The sequence below is a fragment of the Podarcis filfolensis genome, assembly GCF_964270895.1.
Source record: "Podarcis filfolensis genome assembly, chromosome: 10".
NCBI lineage: Eukaryota > Metazoa > Chordata > Lepidosauria > Squamata > Lacertidae > Podarcis > Podarcis filfolensis.
The window spans coordinates 34,059,530-34,086,075 of record NC_139612.1 but is presented as its reverse complement, the minus strand read 5'-3'; the positions used below and the strand labels follow the sequence as shown (position 1 = coordinate 34,086,075).

Below are 26,546 nucleotides of genomic sequence, written 5' to 3'. Positions count from 1 at the left end.
GCAGGGCGCCAGAATAGAAGCTTTAGCGCCTAGTGGAATCTCGGGGCTGCGGGGAAGCGGCCAGTGCAGGCACGTCGCAAGCGCAAGCAAGGGAGGAAGGGCGCGGGAGGTCAACGCCGAATTGGGGCGGGGGGCTCTTTTTCTTCCCCTTCGGAGGCACCCCCATGAGCCTCAAGCCCGGCTGCGGCTTGAGCGGGCCCGGAGGCGCTGACGCGAAGGGCTCCCTTTGAGAGGACAGGAAGGAAACTCGAGAAAAAATGTAAGCTTCTTGAACTTTTCTTGCGGGGCGGGAAAAATGGGAGGTGGGTCTCCCGCGCTTGTGCCGCCGTCTTCTTTCCTACGGCTGCACCGAGGGGGCGGCCGAGCCAGAGGCTTCATGGCGGGGGGCGGGAGACCACCTTTTTGGGAGGGGGGCCGGGGTCTCTCCCGCTCTCAGGGCGCGAGTCTCGCTCAACCGCCTTGGGCTGCGAGGTGGGCAGTTTCTGTCCCGCTTCAGTTTCAAAGCTGGGATTTCACTTCCAGGTTCTTTGCGCCAAAAGTAACTGATCCCGGGGCGAACACCCTGAGCTCCCAAATGACAGATTCGCCCTCAGAAGATCCCCACTTTTCGGGGACACCCACCTCCTCTCCCAGGCCAATTTCTACCTAGTCTACTGAATCTGAAGATATTTTAATACTGTAATATGTTTCTTCACCGCCGCCTTGGCCCCCAATCTGACCCTTCTATTATTTTGGGTTGTTGTTTTTTTAATTTAGTGTTTAGAAAACACTGTGAACTAAATAAGCTTTGCCCAAATTATTTTAGGTTTGAAGAGGACCCGAAAGCTGATTTTTTTTTTTTTAAGGTGGGAGATGATGTAAGGTGCTGACCCTCTTGTGCAACTTTCAGTTTTACAGATGGAGGTTAACTGCTTAACGCTAAAAGACCTGATCAGCTCGAGACATGGAAAAAGGGATTTTATAGATGAAGATGGGGAAAGTGCTCAAAAGGTAAGCAGGTGCCTAAACACCCAGTTCAGTATTTTCAAATCTGCTCACGGCAGTCAGGCTTTGTTCTAAACTGTGTTCTCATTTATTAAAATCATGGTGAAACTTACAATACTGTATTCCAAAGTAGTAAAACCTACCTGTAATGTCCAACTCAAAAAAACAAAACCATTTTAAGTATGATTATAGTTAGCTCCATTAAGTTTAAAAATAAAATTGTAACAATATACATATTTAATCACTCTTTCAGTTGGGCACTTCTCTCAGAAACTTGCAAAAGATCTTCCCCTTGGTTCTAATTTCACAGAAAGCCAGTTTCTCCACCCTGCCCTTTAAAGGAAATGAGGAGTCATTTTTTTCTATTAATGAGATTTTGTGCAAGACATTTGCCATATGGGCATGGGATTATGGACAATCCTGTCATTCCTGATTGGATGTTTGTGGCAGACTCTTATACCTGTGAAAGGGTTGAAGCTGATGCAGTACTGTATCCTACTAGTGCTCTCACTGAGCAAAATGGATTGATACCTGGTTTCAGATATGAAACAGTAAACCTGAAGAGGTGCTCCTGATTAAACAGAAAGCACAGCAAGAAAAATGTCTCCAGTGTCAAGTGTTTTTACTTTAATGCAGTGGTCTGGATTTGAATGGAGCAGTGGCATTGGGGGAGGGGTACTTAACCCTTTATCTTCCAACCATTCTGAAGCTGCTGTTAACCAAATGAGAGGAGTGGAGTTATATGCTCCGCTGCAGCTTCAGAGATGAGCTTTCCTTCCAGGAAAGGGCTGTTCCGTTCAAACTGGGACACACACTCTTGGCAGTTGCATTAAAGCAAAAACAGAATACATCAAGAGATCTCCTGTATCAATGAGGCGTACAAGTCAATGTAATGGATTGGTTTCTCCTGAGATGCTACATTCTATGTTGACTGGAACCTCACATTATATCTAAGGGGGGAAGCACAACCTTCACCTCAAAATAGCACTTTTTAATCTGCAAAAGCAGTGACTAGCTGCTAGTGGAACAATAGGCCTGGAAATTTACAAGCAATGTGTGTGTAGAAGCCAGAAGAAAGCTCAATTAAGTATACAAATAATCTTGCTCTCTGATTCAATAGTTTTAAAGCATTAAAAATTTTTTTAAAAAAATGCTTGTCTCAGTTTGCTGCCATTGTAGGTATTAATCAGTTCAAGTTCTGCAATCACTTTTGGCTCTTTTGACATTGTCGGTTATCTATAGTAGATCTCTAACACTAGCTAACCAAACAGGCAATGTAAGTCTATATGACTGTTGACTGCTGTGGTTATATTCCCACCAGAAAAGCTAGATAGATGTCCCAGTGAGGGCAGTACAATTTTTTTCAGCCTTGTAAAGTTTCCAAAAGCAGGAGGTTTAAGTAAGAAACATGGTACTGGTACAGCAGTGTGCATTGGCATGACCATATTGGTAAGATGTATTAAATCTGAAGTAGCAGAAAACTAAGGTGTCTTGCAGGAGAAACGCAGTACGAAAGAAAACTCAATTTGGCCCTCACAAAGTGAGTTCTATAGGATGGAATAAGCAGACTAAAGTTTGGGCCACAGCTGAGAGGGAATTCTGTGGCTTCATTTGCATGTCACAGTAAGCCAAACTCTGGTTTATTGGGACCTTGCAGCCCCAGTCTATTTTTACTCCTGAGCTCAGCCAAGGTTGGCTTAGCATGTCATTGATACCTGGGTCCACGGTTATGCTTTTCCTCACTACAACTTGTGTTTAGTGAGAAGAGTCCTTAACTACAAGCCTGGGTTTGAATGACACCATACAGCACATGGTTAGTGAAGAGGGAGCTGAAACATGAACCTGCATTTGTGTGGGATGCTAAGTCAGACTTTGCAGGCAAAGTGACTTGTGGGCTTTCTCAGGAGCCCACTTGCACGGAACCTTTACCACAGTGTGTGAACCAGGCCTGCGTCTCTGGCATTTAAGTCAAGCAAAATATGCAATAGACCAGATTAGTGAGTCTGTTAAATCCCTGCCAAATGAACTTAATCACTGGTTAAAGAATACATGAGTCAGTATGATATATCACACAGAACAGGGATGAGATACTTGTTCAATAGACAGTTTTCTTCAGAGACTTGTACAATCATACCTTGGCAATTCCCACGGATAGAAATGTATAGTTTCAATGTGAAATTTTCTCCAAGTGCATTCATCAACTTAGCAACTATTTTTAACCCAGTTAATTTGATTTTAATTGAGATTTTTTAAAGAGAATTGTGTGTATGTATTTTTGTTATCCCTTCCAGAAAAGAGTGAAAGCATTGCACAATTTAAAAACTGGTTTTCCCCTGTATTTTAAGTATTGGTAACCAATATAAGATTTCAGAATGTACAGAAGTAATTTCCATAGGTTCTGTCATGTTCTTCTGTGACCAAGAAATAGTATCCTGGACATAGCTGTCAACGTTTCCCTTTTTTTAAGGTAAATTCCCTTATTCCGAATAGGATTCCTCGCAAGAAAAGGGAAAAGTTGACAGCTATGATCCTGGATAGGTTTATGAAAATGTCAAGGGCCTATGCTGGTGAATGGCTTCCACTGCGTTCTATGAACAGGGTAAATAGGCTTAAATTTGACACAAGTGGACTCTCCCCACATATTGTGGTCATCAGAGTCTGGGACAAAAAGTTGTCCCCCCCTCCCCCCCCGGGTTGTTCCAATCCACTGTCTGGTTTCAGTCCACTTTTCACCCATTTACATGAAGGGCGTTTAATCCTATGGCAAAAATTAAATCGCTAATCTTAGGAACAATGCTAACCTTGAGCATTGTTCCCTGACCATAAAACTGTATTTTGGTCTCTGCTACTGGACTGACAGGTATTTAGCTCAGGCACAATATGTTTGAACAAAATGCCTGTCATTGTATTGGGTGAAGCGTGTTTAGAGGGAGGGCCTGTGTGGCTGTGTGATAACTTGCTCTTAAAACATCCTAGCACCTCAGGGTAGTGTCCGTTGGTGGGGGCTGGGATGTGAGGGGGGTCACAGATATTTATTTCATTTATTTTTATTTAACAAAATTTACATACTGCTTGGGTGTAATAGAGCCTCTAAGTGGCTTACATGAAATATTAAAATTTACAGTTAAAAACATTTTAAAATGATAGAAAAATTAACAGTACAAGAGACTGAAACACCCCAACTTCTACATGTTGGGATGGACCTGCCTAAACAAAACCTGTTTTGAGCAGGTCCCGAAAAGAGCCAGCAGAGGTTCTTGTCTGCTGTCAGTAGGCAGGGAGTTCTAATATGCAGGTATTAAAATGTCACTTTCTTTCAGTTGTGGAATAATATTATGTGGCAGCTGTAATGGTGCCAGTTCCCCAGACTGAAGCAGTTGAGTGGGCATGTAGGAAGTAAAATATAGTCGTACCTCGGAAGTCGAATGGAATCCGTTTTGGAACTCCATTCCACCTCCGAAACATTGGACTTCCAAAATGCAGCTTCTGATTGGCTGCAGGAAGCTCATGCAGCCAATCAGAAGCTGTGGAAGCCCCATTGGATGTTCAGCTTCCAAAAGAACGTTCAAAAACTGGAACACTCGTGTCCAGTTTTCGATTGTTCCGGAGCCGAAACGTACGAGCTCCGGGGCATTCGAGAACTGAGGTACGACTGTATAGTAGTAGAGTTCTTCTAAAGTGCATCGCTTTATTTCCTGCCTATATGGCTAAGGTAAAGCAATGCACTGGATATAAACTTGTCTCCTTCCTTTGGGACACAAGGGTCTGGGATGAGGTTCTCTCTCAACTCCATCCTAAATTTTAGCCTGTGTATCTTGCCCCATAGATCTCTATGGGAGCCATTTGGGAGCAGGCCACCGTTTCTTGGTACAATAGGACCACAGCATTGATTGGCTGCTTCTCTGCCTTCCAGTTATCTCCAAAGCTATCTTTTCTTTCTAATAGGAAAACATATTTGATCGACCCAGAATGACCCCAAAGACTCCCATGAAAAATGAACCCATTGATTTGTCAAAGCAAAAAACCTGTACCCCCGAGAGAAGTCCAATTACACCTGTTAAGCTGACGGATAGGCCCCTGGCAGATCCATGGACCCCCACAGCTAACCTAAAGATGCTTATTAGTGCTGCTAGCCCTGACATGCGGGACAGAGAAAAGAAGAAGGAGCTCTTCAGGCCAATTGAGAACAATGAATTTAATGACGCTTTTCCCGATTCCTTGCAGGTAAGAGAGACTTTCCACAGCACATTTGTTTTGAATTAGTCATTTATTATCTGTTTAAACTAAATAATATTTCATTTGTAGCTGTCTCGGCACCTTCGTTTATCTGATTTGTGGACAGCTCTCCCAAATTGTTCTGATTTGACTTTTTGCAGCCATTCTCCTATTTCTGCTCACATAACCAAAGTGCCACTTCCTTTGTTGTCTCTTCGCCTGCCATTTTGAGCTGTACTGTCACATATTACTTCCTCTGCACAGCTGCTTCACGGGGCCACCAGCATAGAAGATTTAGAGAATGTGAACCTTCCTTAGAAACAAGAATGCATGGGGGAGCAGGCAGACTCTTTGTGCTTTCCAAGTGACACGAGCAAGAGACTTAATTTTCTAAACCTTCCCCCCCTCCCCAAAATATTACTGCCATTACAAATATATTGCACAATAAATGACTACCAGCTGTTGTGTCACTGGAATCATGAATTAAAAAGATGTAATTATGTATACATAAAATGTGAAAAAATTCTACTCCTGTTTTTCAGAAATCCTCATGTCACCAAGTTGACCCCTCCCTGGTTCAAAGCGGGGTGAGGGAGGGGCGTAGGTGGTAGATTGGGATCCACTGGTAGATCTCTAGATAGTTTGCAGCAGAGCAGTGATTTCTGGCTCCCAATTGTTTTACAAAAGCAGTAACAATGTTATTTTTTAATTTATTTTATTTATATACCGCCCTTCATCAAAAGCTCCCAGGGTGGTGTGCAACATTAAAAACATACTTTATGGAGCATAATAATAATATAATACAAAGAATAACAACATACAGCATAATAATAAAACAATCATAATCATAGCCCGTACAACTTTCCCCTCTGAAATTAGGCTGCCGAAATGAAGAAAGCTCATTAGCATGAGTTAGACTTTGAGCTCGGTTTTTGTACTGAAAAGGGATTCCTTGGCTCACTGTGTATCTTACACCGGACTGTTCGGTACATCCTCGGGTTCCAGCAGCAGGAGGCAGAGGAGCAGTGTGGGTGGGCACTGGCTGCTGCCCCAACCTGCCCATGCCGTGTGTTTCTGCTGCTTACGGAGAATGAGAGGGACAAGGCGCAGGGAGCTCAGGGTGGTAGCAGAGCCAATACACTTGCTGCTGCACACACGCCACCCTGAGCTCCTTGGATCTCCCTCGGTCAGCCCCTGTGACATGCAGCATTGGGAAGTCAGGGTAGCAATGTGGCCCCACCCTGCTGGCTGCTGCTGGGTTCTAATAAAAAGCAAAGGAGGTCCAGTGAGCCTTATGCTACCCATTCGTGGTTTAAAGTACACTCCGATCCAGCTGCTGCATTGTGCCTCTGGTGAACTTCTCCAAATAATGCTGGCTGTTCCCAGTTCGAAGCATGATTACTTGTACTCACTGGCCGTATTAATCTTGCTCCCCTTGGATAAAATCAGCAGTTCCTGTTTAGAAACGCTTTCTGCAAATTCTTTAAAATACAAAGGCATAGATTCCAAAATCTGCCCCCACCATGCAAGGTCCATAAAACATAGTGCTACCTAAGGCAGCCAAAATCTTCCTGAGAATGGTCACTCCCAGAGCCAATCTAGTGAGAACCGCTTTCATACATTATTGCTTAAAATACAACTTCAGGGGGTGGGGGAATGAAAGCTGCAGTTTCTTTCAGCATTTGAGGCTGTTTTAACAAATATTCCTTTTAAGAACCACTTGTTGCACTGCAGTAGCCCTCAAAGTTATTTACTGGAGCCGTTCCAGCATCTTTTAAGATTTCTCTTAGGTGCAGAGGCCAATTAAACTCACTATAGTGTAAGAGGCTTCAGAAGTTTTCTTTTGTGGTACGAAACCTGGCCTTTGGGGTTGCTAAAGATCTTTCTCTCAAAATTGCCCTCTTTCCTCTGCATCCAGTTTTCCTTGTGTTGTGCCTTTGGGGCTGTAAGCCTGCAGGCATCAGAAGGGCTACAGCTCAGTGGCAGAGTATCTGCTTGGCATGCAGAAGCATCTACAGGTAGGGATGGGAATGTCCCTTCTGAAACCCTGGAGAGCTGCTGCCAGTCAGTGTGGGCAAAAGCTAGATGGACCAGCTACTTGGCTTAGTAAAAGGCAGCTTCCTATGCCCCTAGGCCAATTGTTTTTAATTGGTATGGGGTGCTTCGTGAAGTTTAAATGCTCTACTCCTCTAGAGATAGGTGGAAAGGCTCCCGATCAAAACTAATGTGCAGTGTTGCTCATTACGTTCAACACTGGACCAGTTTTATCCTTGCCGCCTTGCAAACCACGACATTCCCAGTACTGTCCTGCTTGTCAGAGGAGCTACCAGTGTCCAAGACCTGTCCGCCATGCTGCTGTCTTGGCCCAATGGTCAGGGGAGATGGGAGTTGTAGTCAAGCAACGTCCGGAGGTTACTTGGCTATCCTTGATCTACAACTCCACTTTCTAGAATTGCTTAATACCTTATGCATGTATTTCGTTTTCCTGCTGAAAGTCCAGATCTTACGTATTAAAAATACAACATGTATTGCTGGTGCCGTGCTATATAACAAAGTGTTATTTAAAAAACCAGGCAACCACAACCCATTTTATTTGTTTCTAGTGTGGCACCGTAGATGATGGAACAGTGGATGAATATGAAAAGCAGAGACCCAGCAGAAAGCAGAAAAGCTTAGGGCTGCTGTGCCAAAAGTTCTTAGCCCGCTACCCCAGTTATCCTTTATCAGCAGAAAAAACAACAATTTCTTTGGACGAAGTGGCTTCTAGTCTTGGTACGTATGCCAGGAAGCAATACTGACTGCAGGAATGAATGCTCCGGTTGAACTAGATAGTAGCCCCTTTAAGGCAAGCAGTTCTCCTTACAAACCCCATTTAAATTAACTATCCCCTCATGAAATTTCCCATGCATTTCAGTGGTGTTTCCATGGAAGAAGGTACGGGGGGGGGGGGTTGGCATAAAAACTCAATGACTGAAACTGAAAATATTCCCCCCTGATGCTACTTATCAATTATCTGAAACAGGATATTTAATATATACAGCACCATGTTTCTTATTGGATGTAAACCTGAGGTGCAAAATCAGATGGACCCAAATATGTTTTATTTAACTAGATTTGGGCTGTAGCATTCTATGCATTTCTTGTTGTGAGCTGCCCTGAAAATTCTGTGGCCTATAAATTACATTAAAATGGCCTGCACACAAGTATTTGGAAGAGCACGTTTCTTCCAAGAATTGTAACTGCTAGGTCTTGCTTCTAAGCAAATTGTTTCAGGACTGAAATAGAAAACTGCTTTGGGGGCAGAATTTGCTCAGTTCAACTCCTGTAATTTCGAGTTAAAAGGAGCAGGTTGCAGATAATAGGGAAGACCTCTGTCGGAGAGCTTGGATAGCCACTGGTAGTCATAAGAGGCAACACTGGGATATGTATAAGGCAAAGCAGCTTTTTTAATGTTCCAGTAAGAGTAAAGCAGTATTGAGCTCAATAGTCTGATCTGGCACAGAAGGAAGTTTCACATAAATATGTATAAAGTTATTTTTCATCTTTCTGTTTGCATAGCATATTTTCTTAAAATGGATTTTTGACATGGTGTTGTTAGGGCAGATTTGTGTAGCCTTTTGCTAAAGGAAGTTTAATGGAAGATGTAATGAGATGTGACAGCGTCAAGAAATATTGAGCAGGGCACTAAGTCATTTTCACTATAGGCTCGCCGCCCCAGATCTGCTGCTGAAAGGGGGGGGCACCTCTCCGCTTCCACTTGAGCACCATTTTCATAGTTCCCTAAACTCCAATTAATAGTGTCATCTGTGGCTTAGCCTGTGAGTGATGATGCAGGGACACTGCTTGGTCCCAGCTGTAAATCTTCACCTGGAGCATGAATAATGGGTGGGTGACTCTACCACAAGTTCGCGGTACCATCCCCTTTCCCAGGTGAATTCCAAGCCTTGTTGAAGCGGACGTCGACATTGTAATTCAAGGGAGCTCTACATCACAGCGACAACTCAACTACACCCAGAGCCCAACAGTTTCAAATCTTCTGCCTGTCCATCCTAGAATAGTAGTAATAAATACTTGAAGGAGGTGGGTGGCAACTGTGTTTTAATACAAAGTAGGCTGCCTTCTCTTGCCCCATCAGCATACCGCTGCACTGCTGTCCACTCCGAATAACCCTAAAGAGCAGCCAATGTAGTGCCCATCAGATCTTACGGACTACAAGTCCAATCATCCCTGACCATAGGCTGTGTTGTTTGGGGATGATGTATGCCAGGCATCCCCAACCTACGGCCCTCCAGATGTTTTGGCCTACAACTCCCATGATCCCTAGCTAAGAGGACCAGTGGTCAGGGATGGTGGGAATTGTAGTCCAAAACATCTGGAGGGCCGAAGGTTGGGGGTGCCTCATGTATGCCTATAACACCTGGAGGGTACCACATTGGCTACCGCTGGAATAACTTTCTCTCTCTCTGAGGACTTGACTGCAGTTTACAGTTTAGTAGCATTTCTTCTGTTAACGGGGATAATTTATGGATGTTGCCATGCAAATTTAAGGATCGTTGCGTAGATTTTAATGCTGTAACAAGCGCCACAAAGCCACATGCTGTTTTTGACTAAGTAACTATACATTATTTACTCTCTTATTGGGGGTGGGGGAGAGACAGAGATTCTAACTACGTGAAGATTTCCTATCACCGCCACACTAATTCCTCAGAAGGCGGTGTTGTTAGGAACTCTGGTACTTTTGTTTGTCCCTTAAGCAGTGGCAAAGGCCGCTTAGTTTAACACTGGGATGGTAGTCAGCAACCTGTTCTCTCTTGTTCTGCGTGACAAACTAATAACTGCCTAATTGATATTTTAAATTAAATTAAATGTCTAGGTATAGACAATCATGAGCTACTTCTCACATAAAGCTTTTCATTCCGGGATTGGCTTTTTTAAATGATAACGAGAGTGTCTAGACATGAAAGGATGATGTAGGGATTGACTATTCATGTAGCACTTCTCAAGCTGAATGCTTCCACCTTGAGGCACCCAAACGAAGATAAATCATTTTAACAGAAGTAGCTATGTAGGCTACGATCCATATTGTGAATAAGCCATAAAAGCCCTCCTATAGGATACCTCTGAGCCAAAGGACCTGGACAGGTTACTTTGAACACACAGTCCTATGCAGGCCTGCTCAGAAGCGGTCTCCGGGGTGCCTCCCTCAAAAACAAGTTGTTGAGGCTGAGGGGGAGACAATATGCTTGGGAACTGTTTTTAAGCCGGAGACACCATATTAACCCTCTGGTGTTACCTAACACACACATGCCAGGCAGACCATGAGACATCACAGACGCTGTGATGCAAATGCTTCAGCAAGAATTATGTGAAAGTCTCTATGACTTGTATAATATGGAAAGTAGCCCCGAAGAGACCAGTTTTCTCCTGTTATATAACTTTACAGCACATCTCTAATGAGCCACTGAAAAGTTTTGCTCTTTTGACAGCTGTTGTGTCTGTATCTTGTCTGGTTGCTAAACAGTAGAACACGAGTCCATAATTGTGTTCCTTGTTTTGGAAGTAGAATACTGTACCACCATGACTTGTCTTGTATTGTGCCCGGGAAAGGGAGTTTTGTTTTGTTTGGTATATTTTGCGATGTTTTGCTTTTATTCACTTTGTCTTGCTTTTCGTTCCACATCTAGGGGTTGAGCGTAGACGAATTTATGACATAGTGAATGTCTTGGAGTCTCTTGATCTCGTTAGCCGAGTAGCTAAGAATCAGTACTGTTGGCACGGTCGTCACAGCTTGAGTCAAACGCTCAAAAACCTCCAGGAAATAGGAGAGCTGCAGAAATATGAAGAACTTATGGCTTCTTTCCAGCATAAAGAGCTAGACCTTGACTGTAAATTTGGAGAACACAAAAAAGAGACCTTTCTAGATTTCCAAGACCGGCAGTTGCTTGACTTCTCGGAGACAGATTGTCCGTCTGGTAAGTTAGCAAAGGCTACTGGCAGAATAAGAGAGAGGTCCTTGCCATCATCAACATGTGACAGGTGTTCGATTTTTATTTTTGAAATAAATTACTGCATTGAAACATGATTGTATCTTTTGGGGGGACAAGACTTCTTTTCGTCCAAATGGTGGAACTATATCAGGGTCAGCTCTTGCGTCATTGCCATCTCCTGTTGCCCCAAACGCTGCCCTGATATTGCAGATAATAATAATAATAATAATATAATATATTCATACCCCGCCCATCTGGCTGGGTCTCCTCAGCCACTCTGGGCAGCTCCCAACAGAATATTAAAAACACAATAAAACATCAAACATTAAAAACTTCCCTAAACAGGGCTGCCTTCAGATGTCTTCTAAAAGTCAGATAGTTGTTTATTTCCTTGACATCTGATGGCAGGACAATCTACAGGGCGGGCGCCACTACCGAAAAGGCCCTCTGCCTGGTTCCCTGTAACTTTGCTTCTCACAGTGAGGGAACCATCAGAAGGCCCTCGGCGCTTATCTCAGTGTCCGGACAGAACGATGGGGGTAGAGACGCTCCTTCAAGTATACGAGGCCAAGGCCGTTTATAAATGGTGCTATATAAATGCTTTTATAAATAGATAAAATAAGTTATCCGACATATCCTTTTTCTTCTGGTGCTTCCTTCTAACTTCTGATTTCACTCTTCTTTGCTCCTATATTATACGCAGAATAAAATCCTCAGATTGTCCTGCTTTCCACATACTCCTTCAAGATACTTTGCTATGACCTTCCTTCTTTCCTTAAGAGAGTTAAAGTGCAACTGCCCATCTGCTACAGGCAATTATTTTCTGCTCATTAAAAAAACCTGCTTCCCAACAAGGAAATGTTTTTCTTTTTTTTCTGCTTGAGAAGCCTTCAAAACGCTTTCTTGGCTGTGATAGATGTAGCATGCTGAGACTTGGGTTGTGTTTGTAATACAGCGTCTGCAAACAGCAGAAAGGACAAGTCGTTGAGGATTATGAGCCAAAAATTTGTCATGCTGTTCCTCGTCTCCAAGACCAAGATAGTTACTCTCGACATAGCAGCGAAAATATTGATAGAAGAAAGCCAGGATACAGCAGATCACAGCAAGTTTAAAAGTAAGATTGTTTCTGGGATGAATTATCATTTAGTCACTGCGGAGAATAACAGTCATACTGACATCACAAGGGAACATACTTGGTTTTTCAGATTTTTTTAGGGGGGTGGGATTCATATGGAACACGATGGCCCTGCATCATGTCATGCAGGTGATACAGGAGCCTAGTTCAAACCTTAGCCTGTGCAGGATGCAAAGTGTGTGCATTCGTGTACACGAATATTAAATGATTACTTGGCCACTGTGCACTGAAAACAGATTTTTAAAACTAAACGATAAAATGATCCCCTGTGGTCCTGCCTAAAATGAAAACAGCACACAAAGCTCTGAAACGAAATTTATTATCCTAGATTGGGTTATGAATGTATTTTAAAGAAGCTGCAATCCTGCTGGATTAAAATCAATTCATTGATTTATGTAGGACCAAGGTTTGAACTCAAGGACTATAATATAAAACAATTAGTTTTATGGTTTTTTTCTTATTGAATATGGCGTATTCATGTTCCAGATATAAATCTTTATGCATAGTAATTTTGCTAGGACATTCATCCACCGGTCAAGAGTAATAGTTCAGACCACATCCACTCACCCCAAAGACCTAAAATATATTATATTTTTTGTACCCAGTCCTCATGGGGAGCCAGTGTGGTGGTGTGGTTAAGAGCGGTGGACTCGTAATCTGGTGAACCGGGTTCGCATCTCCGCTCCTCCACATGCAGCTGCTGGGTGACCTTGGGCTAGTCACACTTCTCTGAAGTCTCTCAGCCTCACTCACCTCACAAAGTGTTTGTTGTGGGGGAGGAAGGGAAAGGAGAATGTTAGCCGCTTTGAGGCTCCTTCGGGTAGTGATAAAGCGGGATATCAAATCCAAACTGTTCTTCATGATTTGACTTCTGGGTTCTCTGGTAGCAGTTCTTCAGCCTGGTTAGTTACATCTTAATGTAACATAATGCATTTGTTCAATAATTAAACTTGTTTTCTTTTAGCAAAGGTACGGAGATTGTACGATATTGCCAATGTCCTGACAAGCCTTGGGCTCATCGAGAAAGTGCATGTAACAGAAGAAAGAGGTCGTAAGCCAGCCTTCAAATGGATTGGGCCGGTGGAGTTCACTGGAGACAATGGTAATATTCTTATATTATGTCATTATCACTTATGCATTTCTTACAGCTTTAACAGCACCAACCTGCCCCAGGTTGGCGCAAATGGTTTTTCATATTTTTGTAAAGGAGACTTGAGTAATGTGAAGAATAGAAAGCCCAACCCTTAACATTGCAAGGGTACCATCCAAGGGGCCTCAGTAGGCAGCTTCCGATTATAACTGTTCTACTTCACCTGCAAAGTGTCTTGCTTTGTCAATGGAACTGGTTTATTGCCCAAGTGATGCTCCAGGGCTTCTTCATGTTGAGCGTGGCTTGCGAATCATCCTTTGGCGAGCTGATTTTAACGAAGAATGCATCTGTTTAGGTGGCATAAAGATGGAGATTCCGACCTGTGCTGCTTTGACGAAAGCGAAAGGGGCGGCACGTGTCCCCCATCAATCCTGTACCAGTAGGAAAGAGCGGCTCTCCCGACATGCTTCTTTTGGCGCGGCTCAGCCTTCCGAAGTGGCCAAGAGGAAGGCCAGCTCAGAACCCAGCAGCCCACGCAGGGGAAAACAAGGTAACCTGGGAAGGGCTTGTGCTCCTCCAACCCACCAGCTCTGCTAACAAGCTTCCAGCTAACAGCCGTGCGTCTGTGCATCTCTTTTCGGGTAAAGCAGCTCCCTTTCCACAAGCTTAAACTTAGAGCGCGCTCCTTTTGTTAGAATTTGGCACAGACAGATTAAAGCCCTTTAAATGGAAAGAGAACATATTATTTTATGGTTGCTGGTAAGATGGAGCTGGCTGGAACAATCCTGTTTATAGTACTTTCACACTTCAGCACTGTCAGGCTTTATAAAGTGATTTGAAGGTTTTACTAGAATGGCAATTGGCCCATCTCTGCCTGGTGCACGGCGCCCAGCTCAGAAAGCACTGTGTTACCTTGGCCTATGGAACAATAGAGTTGCCTCTCTCCAACTGCGAAAAAACTGTGCTTGAGTGTAAGTTGGAGGTATCGGGGCTGAGCTATAGAATATGTTTAAAAAATCAGTCTGAATTCCAGGCCACCATTTTCACGGGGGGGTCCATAAATTCCTGGGATAGGAAGGAGGAAACAGTTTCTGCAATTCCACTGAACCTCAGAGACACTTGGAGGGTACAGCTTCAAGAACAATCCTACACAGGACCCCCCCTCCCAGCTCAAAAGAAATGTGTATCTATATTGTGATGTTCTTCAGGGCCTTTTCAAGGATCTCTGAAGTGCAGCACAATTGCGGGAACTCTGGGCTCAAGAGAAGAGCTGGGCTAGACCTGGGATAGCTCAGTTGGTAGAGAATGAGACTCTTAACCTCAGGGTCATGGGGCTGAGCCCCACATTGGGCAAAAGATTCCTGCATTGCAGGGGGTTGGATGAGATAACCCTCCTGGTCCCTTCCAACTCCACAATTCTATGATTCTATCATGCTTAGCTTTGGAAGAGGAGCTCAACGTGAACATGCTAGAGAGCTGTGGGGTGAGTGGGAAGATGATTATTCTCACAGTCATACGCATTCCCAAGCTCAGCGGCGAGTGGGGAAGCATCCTGGCAACCAGATGTTTTAGCTGTCGACGATGACCAGCCAAAATTTGTGGGCACCTGTATTTTCATATAGGCTAGAGAAGGGACCTGCAGTGTCCAGCCTACTGCAAATCACTTTGAGGGTGACGGTCATCTGAAATCTGATGTCAAGTGATTGAAACTTCAGGTTGTGACTTCAAAGGAAGAACTGGGAGCGTAGCGAAGAATGCTCTCAATACTTCCATTGCAGCCCCATCTGAGACAGAGCCTAGAAAATGCATAATTACCAGATCCTATATACATGGTCCCTGAAACAGTACTCATCAACGGTGCTGCCTGTCTTCCTAAGTCTCTCTGTGCATTCTAGTTGTTTCTCAAGAGAAGACATGATTGGGTGTTTGCATGGCTGTTTCTCATACGGTACAAACATAACCGTCACCCGTTGGTAATTAATTCAGCGTTCTGCTTTTCCTTCATTCTTCAGATGACTGCTGCTCCAAAATGATAAATCTAGCATCTGTTTGCTGCCAGAAGATGGAAGATGACGCAAGGTATGTTGTGGATTTTAAAGCTTGATACTCTGCTAAAGCTTTGGTCTGCATTAAAACGAGCTTCAGTCTTCCAAGTTTAGCTGTTGTGCAACATCCATATGTTATGAGAACAGGCCATGGTTCAGTAACAGTTTGTGCCTTTGCGTGTTACACAAAGAGTTTCATGGGGTACAGCAGCTGCTCCAGTTGGATTGCTCATTAGACTTGAACAAATTTTGGCTTTGCACAAGGTGCAGCACACAGAATAAAGTGAACTCAGGGTGTGATGTTTCCTTGATAGTTGTGAAAATATGCATCCCACTAAGTGAAGTAAACAACTATCTAACGTTTTAGCAAAGGTAGACATTTTGAAGCTCTCTAATTTGAAGTTTTGGTTGCACTAAAATATAATGAATGGCACCTCCGAAAATTATCTGTGCTACCATGGAGAGACTGAATAACAAATCTAAAGAGGAAGCTGGATTTAAATAAAGCTTGTGTTACCCAGTGGCCATTTTATCCTGATAACACAGGTGTTCTAATATTGCGATGGATTAAATCCAAGGATGTGGTCCTTTATGTGAATTTAAAGTTGAGTAAAATGTGTATGGGACCATCTTAAATTTAAACACGGCAGAGACAGCTTGCTGAGAATCTTGTTTGGCCTCCAGTGCTCGTTTCATAAGGCAAATAAAAATTCCTGAAATGAGTACTCATCATTGTGAGTGTTGTCATGAATAACACTGATCAGCTAGCACCTTGGCCACACAGCTCTTTATAGAGTGTCAGTTCTCCTATTCTTTTACAAGTCTAGCATAAATTTTAAACCCCTTTTACCTTTTGCACAGAAAATTGCTCATGTAATAACATGGTGACTTATCACATAATGTTCTAGTTAGTGTCTGAATCTAGGTGAAGCTAGTAAAAAGGGTGGCAATGGTGGTAGGAGGGTGTGGTTTTTTTATTTGGCACTGCCATTTTGTGACAGAACAGATTGTTTATTTTAATTTGTTTTTCTCGCCCTTCTGGTGTGAAGGCCTTCAGTGCACGTCAGAATATTGCAACAAGCCTTCCTCGGGCCTAATCTTGTTCATTGGATTTTTCCATCCTAAACTGGAATAAATAGACACATGCATGCAAACCTTTTGGTGATTTAGTTCTTTCCTAAGCCAGTAGAATAAATCAGGTTTTTCTTAGTAGAGCAAGAATAGCGTGTTCCATGGTTCTAGGCTAACTATCTCTCCCTTTGTCTTTATAGCAAAGGTCTTGAAGCGGCAGGAAACCTGGGCATCATTTCCCCTTTCTCTGTTCTTTCTGGAGACTCAGACTATTGTCTTAACACCTTCCCTCCCTCAAATGCAAGCTCAGACACGTCACAGCCGTCTCTGCCAAATAGGATAAATGACCAAGGATTATCGGCTTCCAAGTCAGAGACTGGCAAAACCACTGTGCTCTCCAGCCAACCTTTTGTTTACTTGCCATCTCCCTCTCTGTACATGCTGTGCGGCAGTCTTCATGAGAGTCTCTCGAGGGGAAGTCCTCCAGAAAAGGGAAATTGGGACCTCAAGGGCCAGGCTTCACCCTGCCCATCAGAAGGGGCCGAGTCTCCACTTAAAGGTCAGAAGCGGAGTTCCCAATGGCGTGTTCCTCCCACTGAAGAGGAACCGACGGCAAAAAGGCAGAGTCTGGAGCAGAGCGATGGTCCCATTTCACTGGTGGTATCTAAGGTAAGAGAAATACATTGGACCAATATCCAGGTTTTGACTGCAGCAGGAGAAATGGAAGTTTATACTTGAAATGACCCTTACCTAGACGAATTAGCATACTGCAGAGAACTAGGCAGCATTCATTGCCCCTGACGTGTTTGCTGTAAAGCGTGAGGTATTTGCTTCCCCTCTGTGCTGCAGAAGTCATCATAGAGACATGTGATAAATGGCAAGGAACGTTTTTTTGGCTAGCGCAGTTTGTTAAGAGCGTGGTGCTGAGAACACCGAGGTTGCAGGTTCAGTCCCGATATGGGACAGCTGTGTATTCCTGCATTGAAGGAATCTCTTCCTTAGGGTCCCTTCCAACTCTATGATTCTGTGTGCAATCCCTCCAGTATTGGAAGAGGAAAGCAAATAAATGAAACGTCTCTTAGAGTTTGAAGAAGTCAAAATGCCATTTGGCCCCCGCCATTTGCTCAGAAGCACCAATCCACCAACACCTCCGCAATGTGCCACATGCCATGCACATAAGCCTGGATGAGTCATTCCAGTGAATCAAATCAGACATTGTAGCAGAAGGATTCCCTAATGAGTGGATTTGGATGCAAAATCACTCCCAAGTTATCAGTCAGACTGAGCAAGGGCAAAACGCTATCTCTAAGTCATTGCCCACCCAGCTTCCTGTTCCAGATTGTGGCAGTCCTTGCTGTATCTCATTCAGAAACAAATAATTGGTTCTTACTACTTTGTCATTTTTTGCCAGTTGCATGAATTAACTCCAGCCAGTTCTGCATTGGAAATCAAAGCTTCATTTCGTTTTTGGGTTTGGTGGGTAGGGGAGGACCCTAATAAAAAAAAGGTATTTTATGATAAATTTATCCCTTGATCAACTATTTTTAACCTTTCAAAGCTAGACATAATTTGTGCTAGGGTCCTAGTCCCATAATAGAGCTGCACCTCTTTTGTTTTGCATTTCTTTAATGAAATGAATTGTGCATTTGTTTTTCTTAGAAGAACGCTAAGCCAACAGATGCAGAATCTGCCTCAGATCGTAACTGCAGTCCCATTGACCAACTTCAGTCCAAAGCAGGGGTGCCTGCTGCTATAGAAGCTGCTAAATCTTTGGAAACTTGGGAGCAAGAAAAGCCTTTTAGGAATAAATGTTTGAAAGAAAATGCAAAGGAAAATGAACAGACCTCTCAAGAAAATGGCAAGCAGTCCTTCTTGCCACAGTATCTCTATGTGCAGCCTGCAGCTGGTAAGGCTACTCTTGGGAACTAGGTACTGATGTAGCATCTAGCCAGAACATACTTTAAACTAGGTGCATGCAAAACGCCGACCGATTACTAGGTAGGGAGGTGGAGTTTCCAAATCGAAATCCTTTCACTGTTACCTATCCCCTTTGTTGTAGCATAGCTTGCCCCAAGTCTGGGGTGGCATGGAGAAGTCGTGCTATCTATCTACTAGATCATCTCTACTTCGTAAAGCTTAGCAGAAGCTGTCCAGATTTTTTTATTTTTCAAGCTTAACACTCATGCCCTGTAGAAAGAGTAGCGGGCAAGGTAGTGCCCCGGATGCTGTGCCCCCCAACTCTCAAAAGCCCCAGCTACTATGGCCACCGGGCCAGTAGTTTGCCAACGTAATCTACAGTAGAGCTGGAGAACCCCTAGCCCATGAACCAACCTTGGCCCTTTCTCAAGAGAAAAGGATATACAGTGGGTGGAATTCAATGTTGCGTTTCCCCAGTATTTTGGTCTGGAGGTTCTCATCACACACACACAACACACACACATCAGTTTGGGGGAGGAGAACCCCATTGTGCAAGCAGAAGTCGAACAGGGCTTACACTGGTGGGGCCAACTAGGCGAATCCCACCAGTTACTGTCTCATCTAACTGCAAATGTCTGCCTCTGTTCTTCTCTCTGTTGTTTAGGATTGAATGGGTTTAATTTCCTGTTTCCTGCCAACCAAGCTCCTGGTCCCGTCAACCTGTCTTCAAGCCGTTTGCCTTCGCTTAACGTTCCCTGTATGATGGTTCCATCTACGGCCTTGGCACCGTTCCCTCTCATCTATTCCCCGGCAGTCACAAGCCAACTTTCTTCCGCTCCTGCCGGCTCCTTCTCAAATGTCACGTGCATGAATTTCAGAATGCCTGGCCTGGCACCTACAACACCTGTTTTCATTGGGACCCCAGCAGCAGTCGTCACTCCAAATTCATCACAGCTACCAACGCTGGAGCCGCACCAGCAGATTCAGCCAGCTGTACACCTGAGCCCTGTCCTCGGGTCTGCCTGCGGCTCCGTTAAAGCAGACTCGCCGGTTTGCATGGGGCACCCAGTCACCCTCCTGAAATTCCAGCAGGTGAGAATGCAAAGATAGGGTGTGAATGAAGCTCAGATTGGGAGCGCGTAAAATGCATCTGTTTAAACCAAATCACCTTATGTTTCAAAACTCTGGCGCTTTTGTGGCAGCTGAAGATCATAAAATTGCTAAACGTTTTATTTTATTATTTTGTAAACAGCAGTTCCTATTTATGAAATCAGCCAGGTGCTTATTTATAAATGAAGCTAGGATTTAGGATTCTCCTCCCCTCACTCGCGCAGGTCGAAGTCACTCATCTTTATAATAAGCTCCAGCACATATATGGACTTAAGACCTACACAGGTTTTATGTATTTATTGCTTTTTCTCCAAGTTGCTCAAGGTTTTCCTCTTCTTTCTTTCATCCCTACATCCCTGCAAGGTGGTTTAGGCTGTGACTGGCCACCCATTGAGTTTCATGGCTGAGTGTGGATTTGGTCTCTGGTCTCCCAAGTCTTAATCTGACACTAGCCCCTAGACCACAGTAACTCTCTTGTTGATTTCAGTAAAGAAATTCCTTATATTGAGTGTCACCCAATCAGGAACCATGCAACTAGGGCGAATTAATGCAATCCTATACAACTGAGTCCATGCTTAAAAGTTAAGCACTCTTGTTTTAATGTTAAACATCATCATTCTCTGGAATGCTTGTGAGTGGAGTCCAGCTTTGTTTTTTTGACTGGAGCCTCTTAAAGGCTGGGATAATTAGATATTTGGGTAAGTGCTGCTAATACAGGGGTTGTCCTGAACTGTTGATAGTGGCATACATTCATTCATACAAGATTTGAATGGTTTCTGTTCTGTGTGGTGGTCAAATTCAAATAGGCTGAGGGACAAACTTCCTTGCACCCATGGTTTTTCCACCAAAACAGCTTTAATGGGGGAAGAGACCGGTTATAAGACCATGGCTATCAGCTAGAAATTGCTCGCTCCGTTCAACCTCAATCTGCAACTCATTTTAGTGATCGCAGAGGCAGGGAACCTCAAAATGATGCTGAACTCTTTACAGCCTCAGCCGGAATAGCCAAGGGTCAGAGATTATGAGAGTTGTAACCTCGCAGTATCTAAAGGGCCACAGGTTCCCCCCACCTCTGAGCTAGATGAATTGGATTTGAGAGAGAACAGCTACTGAATTGCTTTTGTCTCTCCCTACGAATAGTCTTCTGCAGCCCCGCTGACTCCTAAGAACATGCATTCCACACCCCAAGAAGTGTTTTTCAAGACCCCTGGCAGCCTTGAAGACCCTGTGGCATGGCGGAAAAGCGAAGGCAACCAGAGCAGAACGGCAAGCTCTGTTCAAAGAAGATTAGAGATCTCCAGCAACAGCTCTGACTAATCCCGCTCACAGCAGAGGTGTGGGCAGTTTAGGATGCAGAGCCTTAAACTTTTTTTACAGAAATAATCAGTTATTACACAAAAAGGAGAGAAGAGGTTTTGAAAACAGGCACACTTGCCACTGTGCATTTGCCCACTACCCTGTTGACATTCTTCGTCGTGAATCAACCCAGCTGTGGAAATACTAATACCCGTTAAAATCTGAATTATGTGCATGCTGATACAAGGGAGCGTCAGGTTCTCTTTGGGAAGTTTATAAAATTGTATTAGTGATCAGTTATGTGAGCAGGTTTACCAGGGTCTGTCCAAAACTGGGGGAAGCTGGCTAGCACTTATATAGGGGAAATGCTCTTTTACAAACATGTTATCCTGCTTAAGTATGCAGGATAGGCCAAGGGGGACCTCTAAGTAAAAAAAAAAAGTGTAGGAGCCGGTGCTTCTTTGCTACAACATTGAAGTATTGCAACTTCAGAAAAACAGACTTTTGTGGAGTACTTGAATGTTATTGATGTACAGTTTCCCCTGCACTTGTTAAAAGCGGAGACGTCTGATAACTTACAGTAGGAGTGAATGTATTCATGTGAAATACTTTAAGACCAAAACAACTGTGAAGTTTAAAATATTTCAGTGGGGTTTGTATTAGTGAACTTCGTAGTTTCTCTGTGTCCTTGTTTTCTGCACAAAACGTACCAGCCAATTATCAATTGATAAAAAGGCCTGTCCCCAACACTATAGGGGGTGTAATAGGTTGCTTCAAGAATAAGGAGTCTCTGAAGTGTGTATGGTAGAAATTCATCCCTAGTTTAAATATACAGTGGTACCTTGGTTCTCGAACTTAATCCATTCCGGGAGTCCGTTCGACTCCCGAAACCGTTCGAAAACCAAGCTGCGGCTTCTGATTTGGTTGCAGGAGTTTCCTGCAGTCAAGCGGAAGCTGCGTCGGACGTTCAGCTTCCCAAAAATGTTCGCAAACCAGAACACTTACTTTCAGGTTTGCGGCATTTGGGAGCCAATTTGTTCAGGAGCCAAGCCATTTGAGAACCAAGGTACCACTGTAGTGTAATTCTATACTTATCTACTTGGAAATATTCCCCATTAAATAGAATGGGGTTTACTGCCAGGTAAGTGTAAAGGATTGCAGTGACAATCCCATATACAGTGGCACCTCGGTTTTCAAGCATCTCTGAAGCCGAACACCGAAAACCCAGAAGTAATTGCTTCGGAAGTCGAATGGCTTCCGCTGCATTTTTTTTTTTTTTCTCCATTGACTTTGCTGACCGCCCTTTGTGCCTCGGTTGTCTAACGTTTCAACAGTCTTCCGGAACGGATTACATTTGACAACCAAGGTACCACTGTGTTTTTCTTACTGAGCCAAGGTTCAATATACGGCAAAGCATGTTCTGTAATTCTGCCACTGGCTCTGAAGCTTGAAAGAAATTGTCGTTAGTTGGGCAGATTTGCCTATAATGTGGACTTGTGTGAATTACACAATAACAGATCTAGTTTTCATCAAGATAATCCTTTGAGCACAGTATTTATGGCATGAGTGGCTGCTGAGGAAAGATTGGATTTATGACAGAAAGAAATAGAGGATCTGTATCCCGGCATGGAAATAGAAAAATTAGGGAGTGATCAGTGAAAGGGTTGCATTAATTTATGGGCCACTCTTCATTTACTTACACCATAGAAAGGAAACAAGTCAGTTTAGAGTCTGCTGCTGGAAATGGGTTAACTTTTTACAAATTAACTGGGCAGTGCATACTTTTGCATTTATTTCACCAGTTTCCTAGACTAACGTGACACTCATTGCTGATTTTAAAAGAAAATTCATCATGATATTTTTCATTTTTAAATCAAGTAAATAGATAGTGTGGCTGGCTCTCTCTTCTTCTTTTTAACCTAGGGATGACTTTGTAGCCATGATGTACGTTTCTTGAGGTCAGAAAAGTTTTCTGAACTTTCATTTCACCAGGTTTAAGAAAGAACAATGGTTTTGTGTGACAAGATATTTTGGTTCATTTAGTTTTGAATAATGAATGTGTTATGAAAATTAAGTAATTAATTTTAGAGCTGCAAAATAATTTGGGAATATTGTATTTTTATGTTAGAATAGACCAATAACAGCCTTACAAGGAGTGTAGTGCAACTGAATGTTTCTTAAATCTCTTTAGTTCAATCACAATAGGAGATTGAAGAACATGAAGGAAGAGGACCTTAAAACAAAACTTTTTACACTACAGAATTTTCACGTTTTTGTGACTTTTACCCAATGCATTGTTTTATGCACCCACATTCAAGTTTTCCCACATGAAGTGTAATCTTCTGTTTAGTAACAACTGTTGCCAAGCATAATTGCGGCAGGTGCCTGATTTACTGGTGTACTCAAGTCTGTTCCTCTTTTGCTCAAAGGATACTGTTTCTCTTAACAGAAAGACAGCTGATGTGCCTGCTCTTGATTAGTAATCCCTCCTCCATATGCATTACATGTGGCAATAAAGGGGTGGTTCTCAGCAATTAAGGCCGATGGAAAAACTCTTGATTCTAAAACATTAAAAGACGGTATGTCTTGTTTTTTCATGATCAATAGAACTATACATTCAGTAACCAATACAGTAGTACCTCGGAAGTCAAACGCCTTGTGACTTGAAGGTTTTGGCTCCCGAGCACCGCAAAGCCGGAGGTGAGTGTTCCCAAATGTCCAACATTGGTTCTGCAACTTCTGGGTTGCAGAAGCTGTGCCTTGGTTTCCGAATGTTTTGGAAGTCAAACGGACTTCCGGAACGGATTCCGTTCGACTTCCGAGGTACGACTGTACTTGCTTTCTTGGGCATATTTTAGCTGCGTTGGTGACAGCATAGGAAGTGGCGGGGGGGGGGAGGTGAAGTGATTGATTGAACATCCAGCATCACAGAACTACCAGGGCAAAAAAGCTATCTGTAAGGCACGAACATCTGCAAACCGCTGCCACTTTATCCCTAGGCTGGAAGTTTAAGACTGTAGCTGCGCTAGGCTTGCCGCTACCTCTCTCAGCTGTATTTGCAAGCAAGGTGTGGGGAGGAGAGAGAAGTTAAAGATACTCGGGTTGCGTGAACTGGAGAATCGGCTAGATTCAAATTTTCTATGCACCAGCATGAAGTGAGACCTGTTGCATATAGCTAGCGAGAGGGGAGTCAGATTTGGTGGCAGCCAAGGTGAACAGGCCAAGGTTTGCTTCTGGGGCTGACCTTACTATTAAAAGACTGGTTGTAAACAGAAGCAAGTGTGAAACTGCAGCTTTTGGTGGTGAAAGCAGGAGCCTGCAGGTCTGGTGACCCAGAATGTGGTGTTTTGTCTTTTGACTCCTGTTTCACAGAACCTGTGGCAAAACTGCTTCAGCAGAGGCAAGCATTCATTTGCACTGATGCAAGTGCTCATGCACTGACCTGTGCAGGATTTCAGGGCTTGTGAAAAACCTTAACTCTGGTACTATGGCACTAACCCGTTTGCAGGGGGGAGAGTGTGTGTATAACTTAATACTTGAATAATATAATATACCACGTTTACGTATCTCAGTTCCTTTTGTAAAAGGTGCTATTTCTGTATTTAAAAAGCTGTATTGTTTTTGATAATGTAAAGCTGCTTCATGTTTATAACATTGCACTGCTAGTTTATTATCTTTGTATTAACGTCTCAATTGCTTGTGGGTCTTCACTGGTTAGAAATTGCTCTCTGCCTGTCTTAGGTTCTTTGCTACACTCTGCATTCAAAACTATTAAGAGCACACACTATTTGAACGGGGGAGGGGGGCATATTTTTATACTTAAATTAGATAACTCCTAATCTTTGTAAAATAATAAACATAAAGCCAAAAGTAAAAGGGACTGCTTCTTTTTGTTTCTTGCAAAACCACCAGCCACCATGTATTTAATAATTCCTCAGCTCTGAACGCAGTTGATCACAGCGATCCCATGCATCTCTTCCCTCTGACGGGGCCAAATGAGATGCAGTTCAACATGTACATTATAAGGGCTCCTGACATTTCTCCCCACCACAACCACTTTTTATTAAAAGCATCTTACATGGGCAACCACTTTGGGTTGCAGCTGCAGTAGAGGAGGGACATTTAACCCCAGGCTATTTTATTGGCCTAAACTGTAAAGGTAAAGGGACGCCTGACTGTTGAAATAAAAAAAATTCACTTGCCAGCGATGAGGGAGCCAGTCTGGCCTCTTGAGGAAGGGCATTCCAAAGCCTGGGAGCAGCCACTGAGAAGGCCCTCTCCCATATCTGCACCTGTGGTGGTGAAAGGGCAGAGAAAAGGGCCTCTTCTGAAGATCTCTCAGCCCAGGCAGGTTCATATGTGATAATATGGTCTTTCAGATAGCCTGGGCCTAAGCCAGGTGGTCATAACCAGCCCTTTGAATTGTGCCTGGAAATACACTGCTACATGCCACCCCCAAGCTCCACAGCAGTGTGAGATTCCAGGGAGTTCCAGGCACACTTGACAGCAAGTCTGTGTTTCCTTTTGGACAATGAGGCACAGCGGAGACTGCGGTGTCTTTATGATATATGGTTTGTTTTTGTGATATATGGTTTGTTTACATGTACAGTGGTACCTCTAGTTACGAACTCGATCTGTTCTAGGGTGCCATTCGCACCCTGAAAAGTCCGCAACTAGAGCAGCACTTCTGTGCAAGCACGAAAGCACTTCTGCGCATGTGCGAAGCGCGCATGGTGAAACCCAGAAGTATACACTTCCAGGTTTGCCGGGTTCGCAACATGAACCTATCGCAACATGAGTTATGAGATATGACTGTATATACAACCCAAGAGGGCCCCTGATTCTTCCATACGGACAGCAGCATCCTTGCCCTGCCACTTACGTTGCTCCCTCAAGCCACATCTCTTGCTAACCTATTCCCCTGCTTTTTGTAACACTGGGAGAGGCCAGATTCCCCTTTAATCCTCTTTTGTTAACGACCCATTACCCCAGGCTAACTCATCAAAGGAAATAATCATACATGTTAATTTCCTAGGCCTAGAAGTGTCTAATACACAATTTAGGAAGCTTGCCTATGGAATTAGTCTTTCTCACATGCTAATTTAAGGATTAGAAGTGTCTACTACACACTAGCTTTGATTACATTCTAAGACTTGGGGGTCTGATACACAGCTTTAACACACAAGCCTTAAATAAATTCTAGCCTCTACAAGTCCTATAACAATATATATCTACGGACAGTCAAGTTTTTGCCAGCAGCATAGACTGAGTTACATAATGGTCCTAAAAAAAACCTAGGCAAAGAACACATAAGACTTGTCAAAGAAGTGCAGCCCATTCTCTTTGAACAATGTTTCTTAACCCATAGGCTGCATACTCACAATATATTTAAAGCACGTTACTTCCTCCAAAGAATCTTGGGTACTGTAGTTTTACTCTCACAGAGTTACAAGTCTCAGCACCCTTAACAAACTACAACCCCCAGGATTCCTTGGGAGAAGTCATGTGCTGTAAACATTTGGTTTAGTTTGGCCTACAGTCACCCTACATGTATGTTGGCAGTTCTAATACCTGACAAGAAAAGCTCCCTGAAGTGTGAAACTGCAACATCGCCGTTGTTTTGAGGCCTGTGTTAATTGTGTGTGTATGTTCTAGATATTGGGCATGAGTATTTTAATCAAATGAGACATGAGGCT

General features: G+C 43.4%; 1 protein-coding gene across 4 annotated transcripts; it reads left to right on the top strand.

Moving 5' to 3' along the window:
* On the top strand, positions 1-24,726 carry E2F7 (E2F transcription factor 7). Of its 4 annotated transcripts, none has more exons than XM_083573317.1 (13): positions 1-259; positions 898-990; positions 4,930-5,208; positions 7,803-7,971; positions 10,884-11,171; positions 12,142-12,300; positions 13,286-13,423; positions 13,767-13,961; positions 15,424-15,490; positions 16,728-17,196; positions 18,190-18,433; positions 19,109-19,536; positions 20,695-24,726. In XM_083573317.1, exons 2-13 carry the CDS (start codon positions 898-900, stop codon positions 20,869-20,871), a joined length of 2,706 nt encoding a protein of 901 aa, XP_083429443.1. In that variant the 5' UTR covers positions 1-259; the 3' UTR covers positions 20,872-24,726. The 4 variants fall into 4 exon arrangements, with proteins under 4 accessions (XP_083429443.1, XP_083429440.1, XP_083429441.1 ...); XM_083573314.1 differs by having other exon boundaries at positions 18,187-18,433; XM_083573315.1 differs by having other exon boundaries at positions 68-259; positions 890-990; positions 18,187-18,433.
* The last annotated feature ends 1,820 nt before the right edge of the window (positions 24,727-26,546 follow it).